The 27,617-nt window shown below is 37.7% G+C and overlaps 3 protein-coding genes across 5 annotated transcripts in view; 1 reads left to right on the top strand and 2 right to left on the bottom strand.

Annotated features, from left to right (window-relative positions):
• Window positions 1-572: 572 nt before the first annotated feature.
• psmb3 (proteasome 20S subunit beta 3) lies at window positions 573-5,787 on the bottom strand. The gene is made up of 6 exons (XM_079884735.1): window positions 5,623-5,787; window positions 4,852-5,036; window positions 4,641-4,748; window positions 2,162-2,339; window positions 1,962-2,056; window positions 573-750 (listed from the first exon to the last, which is right to left on the bottom strand). The coding sequence occupies exons 1-6, from the start codon at window positions 5,623-5,625 to the stop codon at window positions 702-704; spliced, it is 618 nt and encodes a 205-aa protein (XP_079740861.1). The 5' UTR covers window positions 5,626-5,787; the 3' UTR covers window positions 573-701.
• A 226-nt stretch (window positions 5,788-6,013) lies between these two features.
• LOC307166403 (uncharacterized protein) lies at window positions 6,014-9,007 on the top strand. 2 transcript variants are annotated; one of them, XM_079884733.1, is made up of 4 exons: window positions 6,014-6,100; window positions 6,292-6,385; window positions 6,472-6,559; window positions 7,995-9,007. In XM_079884733.1, exons 1-4 carry the CDS (start codon window positions 6,073-6,075, stop codon window positions 8,547-8,549), a joined length of 765 nt encoding a protein of 254 aa, XP_079740859.1. In that variant the 5' UTR covers window positions 6,014-6,072; the 3' UTR covers window positions 8,550-9,007. The 2 variants fall into 2 exon arrangements, with proteins under 2 accessions (XP_079740859.1, XP_079740860.1); XM_079884734.1 differs by having other exon boundaries at window positions 6,274-6,385; window positions 7,995-8,608.
• Window positions 9,008-9,585: 578 nt separating this feature from the next.
• The window catches only part of unc80 (unc-80 homolog (C. elegans)), a 76,211-nt gene continuing 58,179 nt past the window's right edge, over window positions 9,586-27,617 (bottom strand). The window contains exons 43-64 of one of the 2 annotated variants that reach the window (XM_079883329.1): window positions 27,271-27,451; window positions 25,755-26,020; window positions 25,509-25,643; window positions 25,258-25,396; window positions 25,050-25,146; window positions 24,149-24,319; window positions 23,958-24,050; window positions 22,182-22,400; window positions 21,864-22,064; window positions 20,644-20,767; window positions 20,441-20,566; window positions 20,003-20,126; window positions 19,367-19,573; window positions 19,097-19,281; window positions 17,316-17,481; window positions 16,863-17,042; window positions 15,479-15,626; window positions 15,237-15,293; window positions 14,391-14,472; window positions 14,184-14,301; window positions 12,783-12,988; window positions 9,586-10,696 (exon numbers count right to left, since the gene is read on the bottom strand). In XM_079883329.1, coding sequence (XP_079739455.1) covers window positions 10,352-10,696; window positions 12,783-12,988; window positions 14,184-14,301; window positions 14,391-14,472; window positions 15,237-15,293; window positions 15,479-15,626; window positions 16,863-17,042; window positions 17,316-17,481; window positions 19,097-19,281; window positions 19,367-19,573; window positions 20,003-20,126; window positions 20,441-20,566; window positions 20,644-20,767; window positions 21,864-22,064; window positions 22,182-22,400; window positions 23,958-24,050; window positions 24,149-24,319; window positions 25,050-25,146; window positions 25,258-25,396; window positions 25,509-25,643; window positions 25,755-26,020; window positions 27,271-27,451 — 3,570 coding nt within the window. In that variant the 3' untranslated portion in view covers window positions 9,586-10,351. The remainder of the gene's footprint in view (window positions 10,697-12,782; window positions 12,989-14,183; window positions 14,302-14,390; window positions 14,473-15,236; window positions 15,294-15,478; window positions 15,627-16,862; window positions 17,043-17,315; window positions 17,482-19,096; window positions 19,282-19,366; window positions 19,574-20,002; window positions 20,127-20,440; window positions 20,567-20,643; window positions 20,768-21,863; window positions 22,065-22,181; window positions 22,401-23,957; window positions 24,051-24,148; window positions 24,320-25,049; window positions 25,147-25,257; window positions 25,397-25,508; window positions 25,644-25,754; window positions 26,021-27,270; window positions 27,452-27,617) is intronic. The other variant, XM_079883330.1, reaches the window with a different exon arrangement.

Raw genomic sequence — 27,617 nt, 5'->3', positions numbered from 1 at the left:
CAGACTCTGGGGTTTTCTCCTGATTGTGTCAAGAAAATATTTAAACTAAGCCTCAGCGTCAGCAACACAGCGCAAAATTACAACAGCCTGGAAATACTGTTACTGCCGCTTGCATTGGCCACTCAGTCCAGCCAGCCGATATTGAGCTCAGTTTAACACATCCCCTATCACTCACACTACAAGGATTTGCATTCATTTATTGTTGTGCATCTTTTTATATGACTCCATTCTTTTACATGATCAGTGTTTTATTGAGTTTTATCTCAAATAAAGTGGTCAAATGACTGTGATCCCGACTTTTGAGATGAACAACATCTTGAGACTACACTGGATGTGTCCATGCGACCGCTGCAAATCCATGGCCACGTACACACTGCAGCTAAATTTGGTTTTCAATCTCAGGAGGATAAAACTCCATTATTCATGACACTATTGTTCTGGGAAAAATCAAATCCCTGTTTATGTGGTAAATCCTTTCTGGTGGTTTGGCATGAATTACCTAATCTGTCCCAGTACTTTACAAAATCATAGAATTAGACCACTTTTTCTCTCTGACCACATAAGCAAATGAGTAAATATCAGAAATTTTTATTGAACAATTCAATCTTTCTGTCTCAATTCAATGGAAAGGGGCAAATTCTATTTCAGTACAAAAAGAAAAAGGGGACGCAGGACAGGAAACACAGCAGTAGTCGTTTTCTCTAGTCCATTCTGGCCTTCAGGGTGCGTGTGGTTATCTTATCCTTCTCGCTGTGAAATAACCACATACACCAATTAACTCACTGAATTCAACTAGAAATGTAAAAATAAAAACACTTCATAGTCTGAATCTGTACCATGCATTACACTTCACACTTCAAGAGTGTGACTTCAAGAAATCATACTAAATTAATTACCCCGGGGGTCAAACATTTGGCATAACTAAGATTTTTAATGTTAATAAATAAGTCTCTTATACTCACCATGGCTGCATTTTATTTGATCATATTGTAAAACATTACATTTAAAAAACGTTTTCTATTTGAATATATATATTTTTTTTTAAAGTAATGTATTCTTGTGATGGCAAAGCTGAATTTTCAGCATCATTACTCCAGTCTTCAGTCACGCGATCCTTCAGAAATCATTCTAATATGCTGATTTAGTGCTCAATTATTAATAATGTTTCTTATTATTATCAATGTTGAAAACATTGTTTTGCTCCTTAATATTTTTGTGAAAACTGATAATTTTCTTAAGAATTCTTTGATGTTTGAAGTAAAAAAGAACAGCACTTATTTGAATTAGTAAAGACATTTATAATGTTATGAAATATATCTGTCACTTGAATCAATTTAATTGTCCCGGATGAATAAAAATATAGATTTTTATTTTAAATCCGTTTTTAACAACAACAAAAAAAAAGAAGAAAAAAAGATTACTTTCCCTAAACTTTTAAATGGTAGCATCATGGTTTCCATCAAAATATAAAGCAATAAACTGTTTTTAACATTGTCAATAATAAGAAATGTTTCTTGAGCAGCAAATCAGAATATTAGAATGATTTCTGAAGGATCATGTGACACTGAAGACTGGAGTAATGTTGCTGAAAATTCAGCTTTGCCATCCCAGTAATAAATCAAATTTTTAAATACATTAAAGTAGAAAACAGTTTTTTTAAACTGTATTATTATGTAATTATGATATATTACGGTTATTACTGTTTTTTTATCAAATAAATGCAGCCTTGGAGAGCAGAAGAGACTTCTTTCAAAAACACAACAAATCTAAAATATTCCAAACTTTTTACCCCCAGGGTATACAGTGAATAAAATCATTTAATAACTTAGTCTTAATGTTTTAAGTTCAGTAAAAATATGGCAATCTTCACATAATGCGTTTTGTGCAGTTTAAAGTCAGTTGATTAAAAGTGAATGATTTTCATACTATAACTACAGTTGATGTTTTGATGATACACTTACATGACATGAACAACGACTCCCATTCCAGACACTGCGTCTCTGTCAACAGCGTTCAGCATGGCCTGTGAGATGGTCTCAAACAAATCGTCTGGTTTCTAGAGAACACAATCAACAGCATCGTCTATGAGACTACCAGGTCTAGATCATAAACCAGCCTTCATGTCCAATACAGTGATGCACACGGGCTCTATTCCACCTACCATGTCAGGTTCCCATAGCGACTCGCACATGCCGTACATCTGCTCTGAGCAAGTACCGCTCACAACAAAGTCTTCTGTTACCATTGGGCATCCAATAAGATCAAGGGAGCAGATGAAGGGTTCGAAGGTCTTTGGGTCTAGACCAGCAATCACAGGCTCAATATAGTACGGCCCAAACCTGAGAAAGGGACATGAAGGGTTGGAATTATGTACACAGAGTGCATGGGAATGTTATTTCAGAGAAAGACAAAGGTGTTACACATTACATATCAGGGCAGTGTGTCCTGTTCCCTGTGCCTGGAAGCACACCAACAGCACACATTTCCCAACTCTTCCTAATCAAACACACCTGATTCAACCCATCAGCTCCTTAGTAGAAATGAAATGGATGGATCAGACAAAATGTGTACTGTTGGTGTGCATCCGGAGACAGGGTTGAAAACACTGGAAGGACACAGCTGTCTAAATTTAAAGATTCCCTGTAACACTGTCTTAGCATCTTAGATTACGGACATTGCAGTTTATTGCTCTGACCACATCTGCAGCATGTTCACACAGGTGATCAGGGACCCTGGACATCTTTCTTCAGGTGTTTTTCAGTAGAAAGGACTCTTTAGTGTCTTAAGCTATTGTAATTGCCTATTATCACCTGTAAACTGTTAGTGTCTTATGGACCGTTCCACAGGTGCATGTGCAATAATTGTTTATGGCTCACATGAACAAGTGCGAAAAATATAGTTGAAACCCTTTCCATTAAAGATCTGAAAAGCTTATTTGGATTGTACAAAATTATCTTTAAAATACAGTATCCTAATAAAGGGATTTTTTTTCAAAATCAGCTAAGGAGTAATAATAAACAAATGGGTTAAAATAAAATATTTTTGTTATAAGAGACAATAAAACAACTTTGTAAATCAAAACCACTCCTTTCCTGGTAAAAATAAAAAAAATAAAAAAATAATAATTACCTTGATTTTCAAAAGTCTGTGACAGTTGAATGTAACATTTCAGTGTCTGAGTAACGTAATTTATTTAAGCCACAAAATACACTTAATTCCGCAAAGTAAGTATAATTAAGTAAACGAAAAGCATTTCAATCATCTCCAGCACGTTTTATAATTACCCAGAATTCAAACATGGTTCTTTCCTTGCGCACGTTATCATGTCCGTCAAAAACTTGTGCAGATGATCTTCATACAGCTCCGGGCGAGGTGAACAGTATATTTAAGGAATTGTCTGAGCATCTCTACAGATCAGAGGTGGGAGCGGAGAAACAACCTGGTATTGGATTTCTGTCAAAACTGAATCTCCCTCACATAAATGATGAGCAGCACATTTTCTCGATTCTCCAATAGAGCTGAAAGAACTAAAGGAGTCTCTAGAGTCAATGAATACGGGGTAAGGCCCCTGGTCTGGACGGTTTACCCCCGGGGCTGTATTTGGTGTTATGGGATCTAATTGGACCACTCCTTCTCGACCACTTAAAGTTTGCAATAGATACAGGTCATTACCACAGAGGTCAGAATACTAGTGCCCTTATCTTACTGGTTCTGAAAAAAGGGAAGAATCCCCATTGCTGTTCAAGCTATAGGCCGATTTCGTTAATTAGCACGGATGCCAAGGTATATGCTGAAGTTTAGCCCAACGTTTAGGAACAGTCGCCAGCTCCCTATGACCAAACAGGATTTCTCATGGGACATTTTGCTATGGATAACGCACGACGCCGCCTGAAAATGATTGACGCATCCGACCTGGCTAACGAACAACGCGCTATCCTCTCACTAGAGGCCGAGAAAGCCCTCGACCGGGTCGAGTGGACATACGTATGGTCTGTTTTAACTTGTTTTGGCTTTGGCTCTCGCTTTATTCACATAATCCAGATTTTATATACTAACTCCTGCACGGGTATCAACAGGTTTATGCTTTTCAAGAGTATTTCAGTTGAGTAGAGGCACAAGACAAGGGTGTCCATTATCACCATTGCTATTTGCAATTTCATTAGAGCCTCTGGCGCTGGCAATTCGTCAGGATCACATAATCTCCCGTCACTATAGGCGGTTCCAAACATTACATTTCTCTTTTTGCGGATGATATCTTACTGTATAAGTCTAACTTTTCCACTTCTCTCCCTCAATGTCTTAGAATATTTAAAGATTTTAGCAATGTGAGTGGCTACAAAATTAACTGGGAAAAATCTGTATTGATGCCCTTGTCAGCATCAGCCAATACTGCATTAGTGTCCTCCTCGATTCCAATTAGCAAGACATTTAAATATTTAGGAAGTCAGATTTTTCCCATATTGCAGGATATTGCCAAGCAAAATATTAGTTCTTTAATTACTGCTATTCAGTGTTTTGTTCATTGAATGCATTTGCTGTTGAACTAATTGCTGTTGACCTACATTTTCCAGCAAATAGGCTAGTTCTTGTATTTGGTGCAAATTAACAGTAGCTAGCAAGAAAATAAGTGCATTTTTTACCTCCTCTCATACAGAAGATTGGACACCATGCTCATGAAGGTCTTCGGCTTGATCTGACGACCTTCCTTCAGCTCATACAAGTTCAAGCGGAACTTCAGCCTTTGAGATCTAAAATAACAGGGAAAGGTAAAAGCCAAAAAGTATTAAAGATCAAATTACAAGTGTTGTTTAAAATCATAAGATTATAATGCATCTAAAATTGTATTCTTACACTGTCTGTACATCTGTGGCAAGACCTGCCAGTCCGATGTAGAGTCGATCTCCCATGGGGAATAACTTCTGGAAGTCTGTGGTAACCAGCTGTGCCTGGATGCCAAACCTCCGGTCTGATGCTATTGCCACACATTCCTTTCCCCGCATCGCCATGACAGCACCTCCATTATATGACATAATAGACTATAGGCAGAAGACAGTAAGACTAAGATTAAGAAAATGCAACTTACATACACTCATATACATTTTTCAAATAGTTATTATATAGAATTAAATACTAAAACATAGTTTTGATCAAATAATATTGTACCACTGGGAACACAGCAATTGTTATCCAAATACACATCAGAAATGTTTATAAATGATCATATTTGATCAAAAAAAAAAGTTCAAATACTGAATTTGCCTTCTAATACCGATACAATTATGAAAGTTATGATATATAGCACGTCTATGCATGATTAATCCACCATCCATATTTGGCCCAGGCAGCCAAGTGCAACTGTTAGTTTCGTTTTAAACATGACTAGGGAATAATAATAATAATTCAGCATAATAGCACTCACTCGATATAACTAAAGCGTATTGTGCGTGTGGAATGCTCATATATATATACAAAAATACTTAAGATATATAGTTTGAACGTTAGGATACATTATTTTATAACAACTTCCAGTAAGTTAAAGATGAGAAGGCAAATGAGCTACAGTGCTAATAAATACGATCGCATTCAGCAAACGCAATTATTTCTTCAAACGTGTTCACTTACCATGATGACAAATGTAAAGCAAGCACTAATACGAAGAACTATTTGAAAGATATGATTATGTTATGCAGAAAATATAGCTGCAGACCGGGTAACACACGGTGACTACACACTTTCTTTCAAGCGCTAACGTTAGTTGTTCCTGCTCGCGTCACTTCCTACAGTCGCAACCACTACAGCGCCCCTGCTGGAGAAAATCCTCAGCTGATGTCTCATTAAACCACTTTTCTCCTTACTTTGACATTAAACGCATAAATAATTCAAATCGTTTTCGAATCGTGTCAATGTAACATATTATATAGCTTTTTTGAAATCAGTCACGGAAAACAACAACCAACTAAAACAAGCCTGTTGCAATTGACGATAGGGGGCGCTAATGCTGTAATTCATTCTCACCCACAAGAGAGAAAGAACAGCAGAAGAAAACAATGCTAAACAAAACAAACAAATAAAATGGGTTCGGAAGAAGAAGTCTTTAAATGCAAGTAGCACGTTTTTTATGTCAAAATGTATCGCTTTATGATTAGCCTGATTTCTTTACTTCCAAAAAACGTAATGCTTCAACAATAACAACATGCTGATATCATGAAATTGTCAATGTATGTGATTAATTCCCCTTTCAAGTAGTGGTAAAAGGCAAAATATTGTTACCAGTCGTCTCTATGCATTTAGGGACTGATGCCAACACGGCAGATCTGATTGTGTGGAGAGTCAGAAACAACAGTCTGTTTACAGGCAGAAGAAATGCAGCCATTAAAGCCTTTGAGTGAGTGAACCAGTCCTGACTTTACTGAGTGCTATCATGCCGCCGCCTTCTTACTTATTTGATGCTGTTGATCTGTCCATCTACAGGCTGTATGTGAAAGAGAAACAGCTGGAAGGGAAAGTGACCCCTGCATGGGTTCGAAAGAAGTGGGAGAATCTAAAACAAAAGTATAAGGTGATGACATGCTTTAAATGTATTAGCTTGTTTGCAAGTCACATGTCTGCAGAAATCAATTAAATACAATGGAAATACTAATGAATTACTCTGCTTGAAGACATGACATTTTTGTCTGGATCTATGAGTGTGAAGTCAAAGATGTCAGGGTACAACTGTCCTGAAGAAAAAAACTTTATTGATATGAAAAAATGATTGATAAGAAAATCTCATAATTTTTTTTTCTTTCTTCATTGCTTATTAGTATTTTAAAAAGTTTGCCAAATGAAAATCATGAGGTACAACCACAACCAAACATGCAAATATAAATAAATAAATATACATTAAATTATGTAATAGAGTGTCAGTGTCAAGGTCAGTAATTCTCTTAACAGAGAAGGTAAGGTTGGTAGTTTTGGTTGTAAAATGTCATGTGCTGTAAGTCCCTCTATTTATTAATTTATATATATATTATATATATATATATATATATATATTAAATAAAAAAAATAATCCATGATAATTGCAAAAATTATAAATATGTAGCCTAAAAGCTATAAAAAACATTTAAACATAGGGGTGTAAACAATATATCGTATCACAATATATCGCAATACAAAAATGCAACAATAATGCATTGTGGATAGTGAAAATATGTATTGTGTATAGTTTTTAGAGGAAAAAAATCAAGTTTTCAGTTTTAGTGTCAGTACTACATTCAACCACTATATAATGTTGAATATAATGTTTAATAATGCAATTGCTGAATATTTGTGGGTCCTGATAATGCCAAATGTCTTATCTTACCAGTAAAAAGTGCCGTACATTATTTTAAACATATCTAGTCAGTATTTTCAGCTTCAGAATCATGAATATTTTTATTCTGGTGTCACCATTGTCCTGTGCATTGGGTTACCAGCACCAAGTCCAAGCCTATTCATTTACACGCCCAATGTAATACCAAATTTAGCATTTTAATTGACAGTACATTTTTTGTTCACCTTTTACTAAAATATCGTGTCGTGATTTCAGTATCGTGATATGTATCGAATCGTGACATGAGGGTATTGTTACACCCCTTTTTTCTCATTCAAGATGCAAGGAAAACATCTTAAAACTTGACTGATAAATTGAAACCTTTCTTGAAAATTATATAAAAGAATCAGACGAATCAACACCAACATAATGTGGACAACTGAGGGGAAGATGGTTAGAATGTCTCAATTTAAATATATTATTGTTATTTAATGACTTTTTTTTTCCCCGATGGAAATAGGCAGGTGCTCTGAATTCTGCAAACAAATATTTGGCAACAAACTTTGCATCAATATTATCTTAAAAATAACTTAAGAACGTTTTTCAAAACCATATGAAACCAACATGAATACAAAGAGTACATTTCTAATAACACGGTACATGTACCTGCAGTTCATTTGTCTTTGATTATTTATTGCAGGACCTCAAAAGCCTCAGTATGGTGGGAGGAGACACCGCAATTGCAACCTGGAAGTGGTATGCTATCATGGATGGTGCACTGAGTGGCGAGATCCCCCTCAACCATTTCATCAAGCCGGACCAAGTGTCCTCATTTGCTCAGGACGCTCCTCCCATCAAGCAGAGAAAGGAAGAGGATTGGTTGATAATCCTGCGGGAGATGGAGAGGAGACAGGAGGAACGAGAGAGGCAAGCGGCGGAGAGGGAGGATGAGAGAGACAGACGGGCTGCAGCGAGAGAAGAAGAGCGAGACCGACGGGCTGCAGAGAGAGAGGTGGAAAGAGATCGAAGGGCTGCAGAGAGAGAAGAAATGAGAGAGGGTCAAGCGCTGGAGAGGGAGGAGAGGAGGGAACGGGAAATGTTTGCCAGAGAGGACCGGTGGGAGAAAGAGATGCTGGCTAGAGAAGAACGACATGAAAGGGAATGGAGAGAAAGAGAGGAGAGGAGAGAAAGAGAAGCTGATGCTAGAGATGAAAGGCTCTTTAAAGTCCTCGAGACATTTGTGGCCAACAAGTAAAATTGACTGATAGTTACATTCCAAGAATCGCCTATTTTCTGCTAATAAACTGTTTTGCATTGCCATGATGTGTCTAGTTCTTTTGAATAAAAAAAATAGGTACAATAAGGTTTCATTAGTTAACATTGGTTAACTACATTAGTTAACATGAGCTATAATGAACTGCACTTCTACAGCATTTATTAATCGTTGTTAATGTTAATTTCCCATTTACTAATACATTATTCAAATCTAAATTTGTATTTGTTAACATTAGTTAATGCACTGTGAAGTAACATGAACAAACAATTAACAAGTAGTAACAAATGTATGGTTCACGGTTAGTTCATGTTAGTTAATACATTAACAAATGAAACCTTGTTGTAGTGTTACCAAAAAGTCAGTATTACTCTTTCACAAATCCAACAAATAAAATGAATTTAGTAATTATACTAATGAAAATAAACCAACATGTCATGATTAAAATTTTTATTATTGAACAAATCGAACACATTAGACGAAAAAACAATATACCCACAAATCGAACACACAGAAACACAATACCTGCTGAGCTTTTACATTCTGAGGGTATTCAGGTAACACAGGGTTTGTTAGGTAACACAGAGTGAGACATTCAGTGAATTAAGTTCCGATTTGAACATTGAACGTTATGTCGAAGAATGTGCAAGGTATCTGAAAAAAGGTTATACTGTATTTTAGAGTCAGAAGTTGAGGTAACACTTTATTTTAAGGTACTTACTATAGTAATAACAGTAAATTATGCATAATCACAAGTAACTAACTCTAAACCAAACCAATCCATAACCTTAACACTATAGTAAGTACATGTAGTTAATTAATATCACTCAGTACTTATTTGAGTAATTACAATATAACAATGTCAACTTAAAATAAAGTGTAACCAAAGTTGAATTGGGCCTCAATGAACAAAGGAATCAACACTAACACAATCAGGACAACATCAGGGAAGATGCTTAGAATTTTTCTATTTAAATATATTTATTTTATTTAAATACTTTATATTTAATTGCTTATTTTCCTTATATCTATTTGAAAATGTGTCTTTGCAAACAAACATTTGGCAACAAACTTGGCATCAATATTATACAAGCATCGTTTTTTTCTGAAAATAAAGTATTTTAAAGTAAAGTAAATTATTCGAAATATCTCATTTTCATATAATCCTCTAAATAAATACTTTAAGAGATGACAAATATTTAGAATACATCTATATAATTACACAAGGAGTTTCTGTAGTTAATATATGATTATTAATAAATGATTTTCACAGAATACTTTGTAATTTATCTCACTAAAGACTGAATGGTACAACACAGGTTAATCAGCTTTCATTGATTGGTGGAATTAAAGGGATAGTTCACCCAAAAATGAAGATTCTGTCATCATTTACTCACCCTCAAGTTGTAACAAACCTGTATGAATTTCTGTCTTCTGCTGAACACAAAAGAAGATATTTTGAAGAATATGGGTAACCAAACAGTTGATGGATCCCACTGACATCCATAGTATGGGAAAATCCCATACTATGGAAGTCAATAGGGCCCATCAAACTTGAGGGTGAGTAAATGATGACAGAATTTGAATTTTTGGGTGAACTATCCCTTTAAGCACAGTGCTTCATAAATACTTCTATTGATTGCAAAGCATGGCACATCAGCTTATTATGTTTGATCAGAGTTGACGAAGAAAAATTCAAGTTATTCAAGAAATCTGATCACAGGAGAGCCCTGCCACTTCCTGTTACACTAGCACAGTATTGCACATCCCGAAGCTGGACATTCTCAGACGTGAGACTCGTCCAGATCCAGGTCAACAGGGGACAGGAGGAGCGGAGAGCGGGCATGGGGTATGAGCAGCGAGGTCAGGAGTGGGTTCTCCATGCCACGGTCCTCTTCTGTACTGTTGGAGGTGTCAGTGTTTTGCAGAAGCCCAGAGGTCTCCTCATCCTCCGGACTTTCTCTGATCTGTGTTGGGACCAGCCGGGACGGTGTACTCAGGACAGGGAGGGGAGGAGGAAGAGGGGAACAGGCTCTAGAAGCGGAGCTGGAGGCGGCAGAGGGGGTGGGAGACAGACTGCTTCTTACACTCTCCTGATCTTTCCTTTCTTTATTCTCATAGTGAAAGACCTACAGTCAAAATAGAGCAAGTGTAAGTTGTATTTAGAGGTAAATTCAATTTTAAAAACACAATGTCTCCATAACAGTCCAATATTTGCCCCCTGGAATTGATTTCCAGGTGTTTTTTAGTTTTTTTTTAACCTGTGTAATTATAATAATTTTTATAATTACCTTATTAAATATATATTAAATATTAAATAATCTTTTATGTCAAACACTTGAATATAAATATAACCAAATTATCTTTCTAACAATATAAATATGATTCAGCACATCAGATTCTTGCATCAATTGCAAGTGCACAAATACATGGTGATTAAACATTTAGGTGAGATAACTGTAATTAAAAAAAAACTATTTCAATTCTGAAATATGACCCATCTCCCCCCTGAAATCAAAAAGGGAATTCTCCCCCATTTTTCAAAACTTATTTTCCGAACTGATTTTTTGAGGACATTCTACAGTCAAAACAATTTGTAATATATCACAATATGTTATCAGCATAGCGCAAAATGTTTAAAATCACAATAATGTCGTATCGTCGCTTAAAGGACAAGTTCGGTATTTTACACTTAAAGCCCTGTTTACAGATCGTTTCTGATGAAATAGAACGGTTAAGATTAAAATGTGGACACATGCTGCTGTCCCGAGAATTTTAGGTTTATTTCGCTTTCCCCCCCACCTACACAATGGCAGCCTATGGGCACTGGAACAATCCTTCATAAAACGCATTAAACTTTCGTTTACAAAGACGTGAAACTCACCGAGTGGTCAGGGGTGTTCACTGATATGCTCACACAAAAATCGCTGCAAAAGATGCTTTCCAACAGGTGTTTTACCATTCGTTGTAAAACTGTGGACCTATTTTTCCAAACGTCTCACACCCGTAGATTCTTCCGTTGAGAGCTTGAATAATAAACACTCCAGCCCAGTTGGTGGCGATAATGCACCTTTGCCAATTACAAGCAAACCGCTGGCATTTAATTGAATACACAGAAGAAGCAGAAGAAGAAGCGGCGGAGTAATACCGTACCGCACACAGCCCATCCAATTCAAGTCAATGGAGTTGGACAAAAACTACGATAAAACCTGTTGGAAAGCATCTTTTGCAGCGATTTTTGTGTGAGCATATCAGTGAACACCCCTGACCACTCGGTGAGTTTCACGTCTTTGTAATCGAAAGTTTAATGCGTTTTAGGAAGGATTGTTCCAGTGCCCATAGGCTGCCATTCTGTAGGTGGGGGGGAGAAGCGAAATAAACCTAAAATTCTCGGGACAGCAGCATGTGTCCACATTTTTATCTCAACCGTTCTATTTCATCAGAAACGATCTGTAAACAGGGCTTTAAGTGTAAAATACCGAACTTGTCCTTTAAGTATATTGATGATATCGTATCATGGGGCCTCTGGTGAATATTATGACAAAAAACATTGTCAATTATTGCTCTTGATAATGCAATAATGATTATTATTGTTGATTAATAGAATACATTAAAAGTGGGAACATATTCTGGCTACACTGACAAAAGTTAAAAGAACCGTTTATGAATTACTTTGATAATTTCGTATTATAAAATCAAGACTTCACATTGGTTATTCACATTGCCATTTATGATGAGAGAATTCAAAGGAGTACAGATTAAAGTCAGAGAGCGCTCACTGAAACAAAACTCCAGAATTTTCAGTGACTAATCCAAATGATTGGCCATAAGCTCAACAGAAACGTGTGTGATTGGTTATAATTCCCAACGCTGCAAAATAAGCATAAATAGAAAACTAATGCAATGTGAGCAGCGTAATGCAGCAATTGACACTTTTCATTTAATTCATTTTCACATTTCGCGTTATTGCGACAGACAATAGATTTAGTAGAGCCTATAATTGAACAGATGCAGTTTTTCCCCCTTATCTTGAATTTGGGGGACATTTGATGGCACTTTTTACTCCAAGCTACTGTTAATTTCCAACCCTGGTCAAGTTCACTCAATGCACCCAAACTTTTCAAGTATATTTCAAACTAGACCTTATGAACGTGTCATTTTAAACTAACCCAACAACTCTGCAAGCTTTCATTTGAACACTGTTCTTAATCAGACCTGTGGCAATGCTGGTTTGTGCTGAGCGGTTTTGATGCTAGGTGATGAGGACTCTGATGCGGTGGAAGGACAGTCAATGCTCAGCTTCCCGACCTCTGTGACCCCTGCTAGGCCACTGCTGGGGCTGGCAGTGGCAGTGGGAGATCTGCCCGCTGCTTCCTGCTGGGTCTCAGTGAAAGTCACAGACCTCTTTTGGTCACCATGTGCTTGGGAAAAAATAAGAGATTCATTAGACACCCCTGAGCCTCGTTTGCATTTATGGGTGTGGCAGACACCTTTATCCAAAGTGACACGCACATTGCATTCAAGGTGTACATTATTAGTGCATGCGATTTCCTGGGAATCGAATCCATAACATTGGTGTTGTTAGCACCAAGCAAGCACTACTGTTTGCCCTACAGACTCTTCCATATATAATTCTCATAGTGGCCATTTGAGCTGATGTCATGAACCCTATAAAACCATATTAATTACATTTGATACTTGGCTTTCTAAGGCCTCTACATCCTAAATGTGACCAATGATTTTCCCAAAATTACCTTTTTATATGACCTACTACATATCTTCTGCCCCCTGGTGGATTATTCATGCTCTTCAGGAAGTAGAAGAACTTTTAATATTATTTCCGTATTTATTGGAATATGTATATTGGCATATTTATTATTTCACTTTTTGGTATTGCAATATATTGATATCTCAAAATGAAAATTAAGTGTATTTAAGAAACTTATAGACATTAGGTATATTTCATTGCTTATAGAAAAATCACATTGAAAATGTACTAAATTACACAGTAGGTATTTGAAGGTATGTTTTTAAAATATACTATGCCCACCACAATATCAAAAAAGTATTATTTTTTATTTAGATTGGGAACTGATATGTATTTTTAGCGTAATTTTCCACCGGACAAAATTGCGCTTGTTAAATGATTTCTGTTCTGTGCATCTGTGCGCACCAATCTTGCACTTTTATCTACTCCTCAACCAGACCACCTAGAGACTTCGGGTTTTCGGCATTATGTTAAGGAAGGTCTAATCTCGGGAACGCACAAAAAAAATCCAGGAAAAGATTTAAATTGCGCTAAAACACTCACCGAGTTTTTATTACTTGTTTTTATATATGCAGCCTGCTCTGTCATTATTAAAATCTTTACTACAACAATGTTTTTGCTATCATATATTTTTTAATTTAAATTATTATTCATAATTGTTTACATTATTATACATGCTATATATATTTTGTCAAAAGACTCAATAGACTAGATGATTACATCTATTTTCTGAATTATTATTTTATATATCAGGTCTTACAGGGTTAAATATGCCAAATGTTGTGCACATTAGCATCATAGGCGTTCATTTCATTTTTCATGTAGTCATACAAACAAACAACACGTACTTCTGTCGATTGGTTTATTCTTAGGCTGAACGCTCCTGCGGGTTGTTGAGAGTCTGGCTCCCTGACGCCCACGAGAGTCGTCCTGCACTCTCGGGATAGACAGCAGGGGTCGCCGGAGCTACAAGACACAGCGCCTTAATTTCATGCCTTAACATAATACACCGAATACAAAAAATCAGAGCGTTATAAATAAGACTGAAAGCTCACCTGCCTAAGTCCTCTCTTCCGACCGAGAGGCGGCTGAATGAGCAGATTCTGCTGTCCTGGTTCACTCTGCACACTGGCAACCCTGCAGAATAAAGCCGAGGGAAAGACACACAAACAGAGCCGATGAGCTTGAACTCCTTGGAGAGCTGAACACAATCCCTGTTAAATCCTCCTAATAAATGGGAGAGTTAAGAGGAAATGTGTCCCTTCCACAAATCCCCATCAGTCCATAGCCCTCCACCAATCAAACACAGGGACAGGGACGAATCAGAAAGCATGAATCACAGGTCAGAACCTGCAATGTCATCAACAAAAAAACAAAGGGGAATAGAGAAGCTGGTATAGCAGTGTGAGCAGGACGTAACCCCCATTTGAACTAAGCCACTTCTGGCAATAAGTGAATTTGTGAGTTTCATATGATGGCAGATCAGAAAATGCATTTTTAAATGTCTAATTGTCCACTTTAAACCTGCTAGACCAAACCCCCCCAGCCCCACAGATTGGCCCCCCAAAGAGGAACTCCAATTTGAGCAGCAAAAAGCCTGAAACATGAGTGGACACCATGAGGCTCACTGGAGATGACATGAGTACCACAGAGTGATAATAGGTAAACTGGCATCATTGTCTCTTGCCAAGAGAGAGAGAGAGAGAGAGAGAGAGAGAGAGAGAGAGAGAGAGAGAGAGAGAGACACACACAGGAAGAAACAGTGACTTGGAGAGGATGAGAAGAGAAAGAGAGAGAGATCCTAGTGAGAATTCAAGTTGGATGTGATGAACAGGGAAGGCAGGCCCAGCCCCGGCACACAGACGGTGAGACACTGCACACACAGGGCCGTGACACTGTACCTAGACAGGTTACCCTCCTCCAGAAGCCCCTGGGATTCATCTAGCACATTGGGTTCACTGTAGAGTTGGGCAGGGAACAAGATTAGGGGAATAATAAGAGAGACATGCAACCCCCCAGCTGTAGATCAGCCCCCTCTTAAAGGGAAAGATAAGGTAAGATTGGATAAATAAGGTTGTTATAGACAGTTTCTGTTGCTTTCAGTCTACATGAGCTTTTGTTTTGAAGTGGGGTGCTTGTTTACCTGTGACTGGGCAGCATGGTGCTTATGCCTGGTTCAGGTTTAGTGGTGGCTGAGCCCGGGGCGTGACTGGAGAAACGCCGCTGGGAAATGAGCCTGGGGAGGAAAGCTTCGTGCTCACTTACCACGCTGGGGATGCTAATGGAGTCATCTGAAAATGACAGAGTAAGAGTTAATATGGGTCATTCAGTAATAATAACATTGGCAAGTGCTTCTAAAAGTCCTCAGCAATGAAACCCATCAATTTTACATTAAACTCAGCATGCTGCATTAAATCATTTCTACTAGGTCACGCTAAATTATTTAGCATTTATGACTGTTTTAAAATGACACCTTTGATTAAAATAATCTGCATTAAAAGGCAACCAGTAACACTACTCACAATAACACAACTGAATTTCATGATGCCGTTTAATGGAAGGCATTACAAAAATACTAGTATTGACATCCATACCATTATTTACTCATCGTTGTGTCCATGGGCATAGCTTGACATCTGAGCTTGGGGGGACTGGTTTTTTTTGGGGCAGACCGTGCCAGTCGCTTTGGTCAGTCACCATTTTAGTCACATTTGAGCTTTTCTATAGTAAACCTACATATTCACACTCCGTGTAACTCCATATATAATAATATTTAAGTGATTTATACTATGACTACAGAGAGTACGCAAATTACTTGTAAGGGCTGCCATGAGTCTGTTTTGCCATGTTAAACTACCGTGCAATAAACACTTCTCAGCAAATAAAGGAGTCAAGAATTACTCACCCTCTGCTTTAAAACAGACATCTGCTGGGCTGTTATCTAGCAAAATGCAGATTCATCACAAGACAACAACTTACACAAATGAGATTGGGGGAGAAGTTATTAAGTTTGATTGGATTTATTTATAAAATTTTCTTAAATTTATTTACGAAATAATTCAAAACGTATTAAAATACCTACATTATATGCATATTTACTTTTGAGTTGAACATATCATTTATTTGTAAAACTACATAGTAGCATCTTTCAGTCACCTCCCTGCAAGCTACGCCCTTGGTTGTGTTGCTCTAAACCTACATGACTTTCTTTCTTTTGAAGGAAAGTTTCTTTCTCTCCATGCAATTAGCCTACAAACAATTTGGATGGTACATAAAAGCACCATAAAAGTAGTCAATTTGGCTTGTGCATTACAGTACAAGTCATATATACGTCACATATATATTTATGAACAGAGACTGGTCTTTTAAGTCAAATCTTTTCGATCAACAGGTTGAAATAGTTTACGAAGAAAGAAAGTTAATGTGATTTGTAATGAGTAATGACACATGGGTTAATGATGATAAAATAAAAGAATTCTGAGTGACCTAGGCCTTTAAGCATAAACTAAAGAAGAAGAATTACACACTTTCCTCCTCCTCCTCATCGGTACGACTGAGTGTATCCTGTGAGGGCTGGCGTGAGGGTTGACTCTCCTGCTCCCAGACAGTTCCTGTACCAGTGTTGGAGCGAGACATGGTGGCGAGACTTAACCTGTATGCAGAGGTGGACGTGCCAACAGTACTGATGGAAGTCTTTCCCTGGTATGCTGAATAAAAAAAAGGGGCAGAGATAGACAGAAAACCATTTCACGTTACATTTAATCCTAGGTTAATGTCTTTTTTAACCCTGGGTAAAGTCCAGTTTTAACCCCGGGTTAAATCTGGGTAAAATTAATTACAAACGCAGGACCAGTGTGGAACATGATTAGCCCATGGTTAAGGATGACCCAGGGTTAACAAAGTGTGACAAAACCTGACAGATGGGTAGGTAAACTTTTGATTTATAAGTAATACTGTATATCAATTAAGCCAGTTCTCACCGGAGCCGCTGTGCACAGCCTCTTTCAGGATCTTGAGCTCGTTGCTGAACTCAGCAAACAGAGAGCTCTTGCAGAGGGAACGTGGGATGAAACGACGCTCTAGTTGCTCTGCGATATGGTGACGGGCTGTGATCTCCTCCTGAGACTCAGCCGGCTGGGTCAACAGCTGAAAGTAGAGATATGAGGACTTGTTCATGAGCATCAACTTTATGGAAGCACGGAAAGAAAACTGGCAGAAGATAGATCAGCGAGATGAGAGATATAAACTAGTGGTTGACCATCATATCACCAAGGCTGATATCTTTATAGGAACGTCCACCTGAAGGGCAAAACAAGGCTTTCTTCTGCTGCCTGCCAGTTATTTTTACCAGGTTTGTTTTATCCAAAAATGTTGGATAGGCTTGGATAGTGCAAATGACTGAACAACTGTAGGTAGCTAGTTAACATGAGCTAATTAGCACTCACTTTTGCTCTGACACAAAGTTGTGTGGTTGTAATGACAGCTCTCAAACTGTGGTTAGAAGCATATTTTCTTGGTTTGCATGACATGTGGGCTTAAAAAATCCTTCTCTTGAGCAAAATAAGCAAACTGACATTCTATACAATCTATATCTTTCATTTTGAATACATACCAATGACATTAAGGTCCTTTAATTTGTCGAGAGATTTAAAGCACAGTTTTTGAAGGTCCTTTAATTTGTCGAGAGATTTAAAGCACAGTTTTTGAAGAGTACGCATGTGTGTACGTGCTCTAGAATGTAAGAACGAGCCTATGATTGAATCTGGAAATAAAGCAAAATAACAGAGAAAAAAAAAAAAAAAAAGAGTAGCTATTAGTCCCCATGTGCCATGTCTGTAATTCACAGCAAAAAATCTAGCATTAATTAGATCTCAAACGGATTCATTAAAAACGATGCATCATACTATGCTAGTTAAGCTGTGAGTTATGTTGTTGTGCGGGAAACGCACCCCAGATTGCAATTCATATAATCTGTACTTTTGTACGTTTTCATGCTGGTGGCAGTATAAGGGGAGGGATTCTGCACAAGCTATGTAAACATTGCAGAAGTGGATTTCTGGCAAGGACTTCACTGTTTTAGTGATTCAAATTCTGCAGCAGGTGGTGTTTATGGATTGCAAGTGCTCAAAACTTGCAGTTTGTTTACATATCTTCGTTTTTCAAACTGTAACTCGAAAGAGATTGAAGATTGAAAATTGACAGGCCTGTGCTGCATTTCTATGGATGTTTTGCGACAGTCATGTGACAAAACTATGCATATATGTATACAGTACTTAGTCTTAGTTAGTATCTTCACAAAAAAAAAGGTTTTAAGTCAGTTATTTATATCTTTGGCCGTAGTGTGTCAGTAGGAAATATCAGTTTACATTTCCAAACATTCTTTTTGGAATTAATTGTAATAATCAAGTGAGATTTTTGTATGCACAAGGAGTCTGACAACAGCCGGTATGATCACGGAGATCTGATCTCACCATCTATTAGTGATTACATGAAGAAAAAGAAAAAACTGAGACAGACTAAATCCAGAATTCTGCTGCAACATCTCCAAGAAATCTGAAGAAACCTTCCTAGAAAGCCACCTGAAAAACTATGCGCAAGTGTACCGAGGACAAAAGCTGTTTTAAACCCAGAGGTTGTCACACCGAGTATTGATTTGATTTATATATATATAGCCCATTGGCATCAGCCATTACAAAACATGTATTGGTCAACCACTAATAGAAACTTCAGAAAGGTAGAGCATACCCTCAAAATCTCTTACCTTGCACTGTATGAAAGGACGTAGTAGAATGAAGATCGGAATCCGTGTGCGCACTATGAAGTCAATAAAATCCCAAAAAGCCAGACCGCCGACTTTACGCAGAGCCATTTCCTTGACCTGTAGACTCAGCTTGTACCACTGATTACCCAACTGTCGCTCAAAGCAGACTAAGACCACCTTCAGAGCTAGAGAGAGCAGATTGAAAATATTTATATAAAATATAGAAACACATTTTTAAAATGAAATTTTTCCTTTCTAAGGCTCTAGTACCAAGATAAGCTGCCTGGCTGGTGGATTCAGCCAGTCCCTCTCTACGCAGGTCTTTCCCAGTGTCCCCTGGGGTGGAGCAGTGGGCAGGGGATGCGTCCAGAACAAAGTTCTTACTGCGGGAGGTGCTGATGATGCGTGGAGGTAACAGGATGTTAATGACTGTCTGCAAAAGGAGAAAAACCTCCGGTTGTTCCAGATGAGGGCTGTCTGTGAAAGGAAAACAAACAAACATATTCTAAATTACATCCAATCGCATTATCTCTTTGAGCATATTTAAGGGGCCATTCACACATGCGTTTTTGCAGTTAAAAATACAAGAATAAAAAAAAATAAAAAAAAACATGCAACGTCTAGAGACTAGATACTAAAAATACAAGAATACAAAAAAAACAAAAAACATGCACCGTCTAGTTTTTAAAAAGATGATCATCTTTTAACATGAGCGCTGCATTTCTAGATCGTCGTATTATGCACAAGACATTGCAAAAGGCAGAAGACGCGAGAGCAATGGTCAAACACATGCGTCTACAACATGTTTACATAGAACGCATTTTTACATTCCACTGCACATGCTTTTCTGTTTCTATGTGAACTGTCCCTAAATGTTTCTGGTTCTGTTTGATCTCTGAGGCAGACCTTTACTTCCCGAGCCCACAGTCAATACAAATGGAATCAAGAGGTTAAGCAGCATGCCCTCTCGTCTCTCCTGATTGGTGAAGGGGGAGATCACATGACTGAGCGGGAAGTCCTCCTTTAAAGCCTAGAATTGGAGGAAGACATTAAACATATGCCCATGAATGCAGGCAAAAAATATGTCAATGAATTGAAATGCACATTAGAATAATGGTTGCACTTTATTTTACAGTGCGTGCACTTATGTCCCCTTACCAAAGAAAGTACCCGGTAATAAAAGGCAACTACATGGGTTACGGTCAGGTTTAAGGGTAGGTTCAGGGTCAGTACCTAGTTATTACCCAGTTCTTGTAATTACTATAAGTACATAGTATGTGCATGCAGAAAAGGACTGTAAAATAAAGTGCTAACGAAATATCCTTAGGAAGGAATAGATTATACCTGGATCTGCATGGCAACCAAACGCACAACTGCAGTACTGAAGGGAAGGGGAGGAGACAGGTACGGACTCAGATGCAACAAAGGAAGTCCATCTGCCACACTAGACGGCCCCACAACCCCCATCACCTTAACACACACATCTATATGTAAACACATACATATCACACAGAGCATATAATCAGCAACAGGTGTTTGGGACTCACCAGGTTGACACAGACATTGATTAGAGATCGCAGGTGAGGGAGGAAGGAGATGATTGGCTGCCGATGAAGTGTCAAACAAATCCCTTCAATCAGACTGCTAGCCGCCTCCCATTCCACCTGCCGCCTGCAAAAACAACACACAGAGATCACAAGATAGAAATCAACAAAGGTATCATGTTTTCTACCACTAGTCATTGAATTATGGAGCACCTAAAGTAACAATACAATACAACATTTCACAAACATAAGCAAACTAAAAGTATTTACACAAATTACTTAAGCAAGATACGTAAGCAATAAGGTACGAGAGGCTGTGCTGTATCGTGAATAAGTCACGACTGAAGGCCGTTGTTAGGCACGACGCGAAGCGGAGCAACCCCTTGAGCCGTGACTTATTCACGATACAGCACAGCCTCTCGTACCTTATTGCTTTTATAAAACGGTTACCACACAATACAACTATTAAAGCCGAAAAATATGTATCTATGCAACCTAGCATGAAGTAAAATCAGTAAAAGCATTCCTTCCGCTTGAAAAAATAGTCCCTGACTGTAAACAGCAACAGAAGTTCCATACATTTTTTCAGTCAGTAGTGAAGACTTTTACATTGAAAGGACTCAAACTTGTGAACACAGAAAAGACTCAACTGACAAATGACTAGGGCACGGGAAAACCCCTTAACTGTTAAAAGGACACGATATCTCAGCGGACATCCAAACAGTTTTTTATTATGAATATAGGACTGACCTGAAGCAAAATGCTATGTCTACTGTAAATGCAGGTACACTCGCTTACTCAATCTCTACTCTAGCTTCAATGAACAATATCAATGAGATCAAACATATGTTTAAGTTGCTAAGAGTGGTTGCTAGGGGTGTTGTGTAGTGATACATAGAACCGTTGGGTGAAGTGGTCATAGCTGTGTTTTATTGGGAATAAAACACAGCTTTTGACCAATCAGAATCAAGGATTGGAACTAACCGTTTTATAAAGCATAATTAGACATACTTGTTGCTTTACAACATTTAGTCCACTAACCATAATGGAGACAATGGAAGACAAACACATCACCAAAGCACAAAAGCAGCAGCCATCCATCACATCTCAGAGATGTGATACCACTGATAAGGCCCACCAGAGCAGACAGAAACACAGATGGTGGAGGGCTAGAGATCAGTGTGAGGACATACCTGGTGCACAGAGCCTGAGGGTGAACGCACCTGAGTGTGGGCATTTTATGAATCTTGTTAAACATGCGGTCCAGCCTCTTCAGAATGAGGATGAGAGCGGGACGAATGGCCTCTGCCGACCAATCGGTAATGGGTAACATCTCTGTAATGTAGCGGCGCAGCCCTCGGCTTTCCATGGTCAGTGTGTCATAAGGGGCCAATTTGAGAAGGGAGTGGGCGATTTCTGCCAGTCTGTAGAACATAAAGAGTAAAGTTATAGATGCATGCTATGACTTGCTTGCTCCATAATGCTGTGGAAATTTAATTACTACTGAATGTTCAAACTTCTTTAGGTAGCTTTTGTTTCACCTCATATGAGACTTGATGTCCAGCAGTTCTAGAGCAGTGACTCTGGGTTCTCCTGCCACGTTCTGCAGGATTTTGAGGCGCGGACCACAGTGCTTGTAGAACTCCGTGCAGATGTTAAGCAGAGACTCGCGGGGGCGACGGAACTCTTCACGGGCGATGCGCTCGTCCAGTTCCTCCCTCAGTATACCCTGACCCTCCTCCAGCAGGTGCAGGTTATCCCTGCAAAGAGTCAAATTACCGCAATAATTACTTTTTTTTTCAAACCATATCAATAGACAATATGTGTTCAGGAAGTTTGGTCATTTTCTGCTATATTACTTGGGTTGCTATAGTAACAATATACAGTAGGTGTCAGCATGGTGCCAAGTGACCTTCTTCTACAGCAATTGGGTGAAGTAGGAAGCTGATGTGAGAATGTTGCTTCGAGTGAGCAAAACATAAGATATTCAGTTAAATTGACCCAAATACAATTATTTGATGAAGGTATCCTTTTTAATTCATGAAATAAAATTGAGGCTGAGTGACACTTATTGCAATGAAATCTGCAAGTGAAACTTGCAAAGTGCCCCCATAATGCTATAAAGGTTCCTAGTTTTGTTTTGGAGGTGTCCTACAATAGGTTTACATACATCCAAGGTCAAAAAACACTTTCATTTTATCATAGTATACATTGCAGCATGAGATCTTTTCTCATTGTCTGAAACGGTTCGATAAAGGATTCAGTTTGTGACCAACTTCAAATGATGTATGATTTGTTGGAATCAGGCAAAATAAATTAATGGGCTACACCCGTTTTGAAGTCGACAAAGTAAATTTTGAGAAAAATCAAGTTAAAGTTTTCTGAAGGTTCCAAAACAAAATCACCTGGCCACCATACCTTAAAATCACTGGTAATGACACCAAATTTGGCACACACTCAAGTCAAAACCAAATATCTATAGGAAAAATATATATTCAACTTTTTTTTTCCATGATACCACGATACATGATACCATGATACAATTTTTGATTAACATTCATTTAAATTAACATAAAATTTGCCAGCACGGGTCACATTTGTTATGCACTTTGATGGTTGAAACTTATCAAACTTTTTACCTTCACAAACACTACATCAAAGGTAATATCCAAAAAAGTATAACAGGGGAACTTTTAAAGATTTATATGGTTAGGAACACAGGCATTAATGATTCACTACGGAATTCTGGGCTCTCAAACGACATCTGTGGTTGTAGCATAAAAATGCAAGTTCTGTTACTAATGCATATGTTTTGCACTGCCCTTCTGTGTGGATGATTCAGATGGTTTGAGTTATACTGTTTCATTGATAACTATATTAATGCAGATATTACTAGCCATACCAAGATCACTGATTGTAAGAGATGTTTTTCAGATTTATCTCTTGTAGGGCTTTGAGTTAGAATGTAGCAGATCTGCTGTCATGGTAAATGATTCCTCTTTTCTTTTCTCTGAAACTTCCTGCCTAAACGAACCAGAAAGCTCTGAATAAAGGTCATGATTGTAGGCTTTAAAACTTATTTAAAAAGATGGGAAGGAGAAGGTATATGTCTCAAAAATGTAAAATTGGACAGTTTCTCTGTGACAATTTATTATTTAGTTCTGATGCCCCAATAAAAAGAAGAAACTTGAGAAATGTCAAACTGTATGGTCGGTCTTCAAACACTAATCATGACTTTATACACAGTACCATGCTCTTCATACTATAATGTTTTTTGGTACACAGACGCATCATAAGCCAACTATATCTGCCCTGACCTGGTGTTTGGTCCTCCAGACATGGTATGGTTGGCTGTAGTTGCTCCCTTGTGGCCTTGATCACATCGACTCATCTGAGGTGCGGTCATGGGTCTAGGAATGACAACACCATAATAAATTATACATGACACAGGGAATATCTAGGACTTCAGAGCAGTAAGTACAGTAAAGGCTTGTGTTCTGGGACTGACCGTGTCAATGCCTCCACGCTATAGAGCAGAGCCTGCAGAGAGGTGGCCAGAGCAGCTATGGCAGCAATCTCATCCCTTGCTGCAGATGCAGACTCCAGAGTCTGTGTGTTACCCTTCATCTTCTGCAGGTAACATGGAACCAAAGCCTCCAGAACCATTAGCATTTGCAGACTGACAAAAGAAACAGAGAAACCAAGTTTATTAAAGGTTGGAATACACTACAGGACTTTTCATATCTTAATGGATTTCTAAATGGTTACAGAGAAAAGAGAATGTGCATCATACACTAAAGTGTTTGATCCTCAGTCATTTAATGTCATTACGAACACAACAAAAACATGCGCCTTGCTGCTAGCGGACTTCTCATATCCTTCAATCCTCCAGTTATTAGCCAATAATTATTTGAATGTTGTTGCTGATAACTGGTAAATGGCTGATTTTAAAATTATACTATTTTGTCTAAATCAATTGAAAATAAAACATTAAAAACTAAAATAAAATGACATTTTTTGAATGCAAGTAAATCATATAATTTGGTACCACAACATAAAAAACAAACAAAACAAAGACAATATTAAACAAATGGATACTCATTTAAAAATTTTCTAAGATTACATTTAACAGTGTTATTAAATTAATCATGTTTTATTAAAAAATTTACTTTAGGTCAGCATTAAATAACGTCAAAGATAATCTAACTGTAAAAATTAGGTACACTTATAAATCTAATATTGTACAATATATATCCAGTATCGATGGGCATCTAATATCTGCTTATAATGGTATGGTGCCAATAATATACTTTATATATATATATATATATATATATATATATATATATATATATATATATATATATTACATCTCTAAAGAATTTGATTGAAATCTGCAAGTGACAAACCTGCGGTAGGATTCTGGGGCATAAGCGACCACTGTGACACACAGCTTAATGCCTTCACTTATTGAAAAAGCCAGATCCTCATTACCGTAGCAAAAATCTGAAAAAAGAAAACCCAGAACAATAGCAATAGCCAAGCAGAATAGTGTTCACATAAAACAGAGGACGAGGGTAGACCTGTATCCTTCAGGAGCCCTGTGTGCCATCTTACCCAGAGAGCGGAGAGGTTTCTCAGCCTTCACCAGCTCCAGAGCATCCAATGAATCTGCAGTCTCTCCCTCTAAAGATACCAGCAGGTCAAAAAGACACTGTGAAGACACGCCCTTCGAAAGACCAGTACTAGTGCGAGTCTGTAAAAAAGTCAGTTCATACATTCAATGTTTAATGATACTGTAATAACACCGTAATAACAGTATCTATAAATTGAGGGTTGTTAAAACCATGAAATCTTAAAACTCTTACAGTGAATTCCAGCAGTGGGGCCACACTAGCAAAGAGCTGCAATATGAATGGTTTACGGTGGAGGATATAGAACTGTCTGCAGCAGAACTCAATCCCTCGACGCAACAGTGGGTTACTCTCATAATCCGCATATGTCTTCAGCAAAGAAAAGCAGCAACGCAAAACCGAATAAGCATAATAAAAAATTAGAAAACATTCCTAAATCATAATAAATGAGGAAAATAACTTAATATGTGTGCTGCTAACCTGGAGCATAGTGGGAAGGATCCATTGATAGCCACTGAGCGAGAAGAGGTGGTTGAAGTGTACAGCTGTGTTGATGGCAGTGGCGCTGTATTGCCTGAGGAGGGCACTGTCCTCGGGGTGTAGGAGCAGGGCACCGTTAAACACATTCAGAAATAGCATAATCTCATCACCCCAGGGGTATTCACTGGGCATGCCCAGAAACATCTCCTCCAGCAGTTTGATCCATAGGACCTTGTGTAAAGTGTCCAAACCAAAAAGCTCTTTGCCTGGGAAGGGGGAAATATATTGATTTACATATGAATTATAATGTGTATTATATGAACATGCACACATTTTTTAACATAAGAACTGTAAAGGAGATTTTCTAAACATGAACTAATATGAACATAATTATTTAAATGTAACCAGGACTGTAGCGTAAGGAGTATGCATTTATTTTAAATAACAAAATAAAAAAACTATACAATCAAACAAAATGTATTGACAATTACATTTTTCTAAATTATTTTAAAATGAAATGAAATGATGTTTCAAATTATAACTATGTAATAATCGATAAACCGATAATCCACGGCTAGCTGTGCATTTAACTATTTTAATGCAATACGTGGAGGCAAAGAACTGCCCGAAAAGAAATCGCAAAGTGCATTATAATCGTTTAATGCACAGCTAGCCATGGATTATTCCGCTTATACCATGGTCATTTGCCAGCATTGACAATTTAAAGCTGTTATTAATGTTTGCAGCGCAATATTTGACCGGAAGGGTAAAATTGACGGTTACTTATCATGATTTTCCCTGTTCCTGTTTTGCCGGAGTTCTCGTTCATTGTTAGTTGCTCTGGTTTCTAATTGAGTTACACACCTGTTCTGTTAATGATCTTCCTTGTGTATTTAAGCCCTTCGTTTTCCGTAGGTCTGGGTATTGCGATAACGTTATGTTGTAAGTGTGTAGTACTTATGTTCCTGTTGGTCATTAATCGTCTATCATCTATCTCTGTGGATTATCTACACTGGAGCGCTGTGACAAATGGAGTAATTTCTCTCTTTTTTTAGTTTAAAGTTACCATGAAATCAAAAATTTTCTTATGGAATGTTGCAGTGTTGCTGATGAATGCATTTTTAAAAACTGTGTCCACCTGATCTTTAATCTAAAACACTAACATCCGTGTATTTTTTCTTTCTTCGGTTTTTCTACAATTCAACTCAGCATCTTGTCTTGTAATATTGAATTAGTCAAATTGAGCCACCCTTCTAATAGAATGAATAAAGATGTCTTGGATATATTTTAAGATTATAGTCAACCATTAGATGTTATATATGCCAATTTTATGGTTAGAAAGGATTCAAATGAACAGGACTTTGAAATTGCCAGGTAATATTGTAAGATGGATGAAATCATCAGAACTTGCCATATTCAGATTTTTGGTGAACTGACACCACTGGTTAAATTGTTGGATTGTTAGTCAAGATTATTAGCTAACGTAAAAGAGGATCAAATTATTTTTCCCATTTACCTAGAGGCTCATTGAAGAGGGTGAACTCAGCATCAATGGCAGAGCGAGGAAATGACGGCAGTCGCAGAAGGTCTTCTTGAAGCATGGAGACGTGGGATTGCTTGTGCATGGCAGGCATACGCTGGGTAAGCGAGATGATGAACAAAACTCGGCCAATCTCTTCCAGCTTTCTGGAAAACACCTGAACATTTTTTTAACAAATGATTGGTAATTTGTGCTATATTTTTCTTAATTTTTTTTTTTTTTATGTTATGTTAAGTTATGTACACTATATAGATTCAACAATAGTTCAGAATTCTAAAGTGACCTTGATCTTACACAAATTCCATTATGTGAACCATTAAATG

Source organism: Squalius cephalus (genome assembly GCF_949319135.1).
Source record: "Squalius cephalus genome assembly, chromosome: 10".
Taxonomy (NCBI): Eukaryota; Metazoa; Chordata; class Actinopteri; order Cypriniformes; family Leuciscidae; genus Squalius; species Squalius cephalus.
Note: the sequence above shows the minus strand (reverse complement) of the source record. Positions and strands in the feature narration are given on the sequence as shown.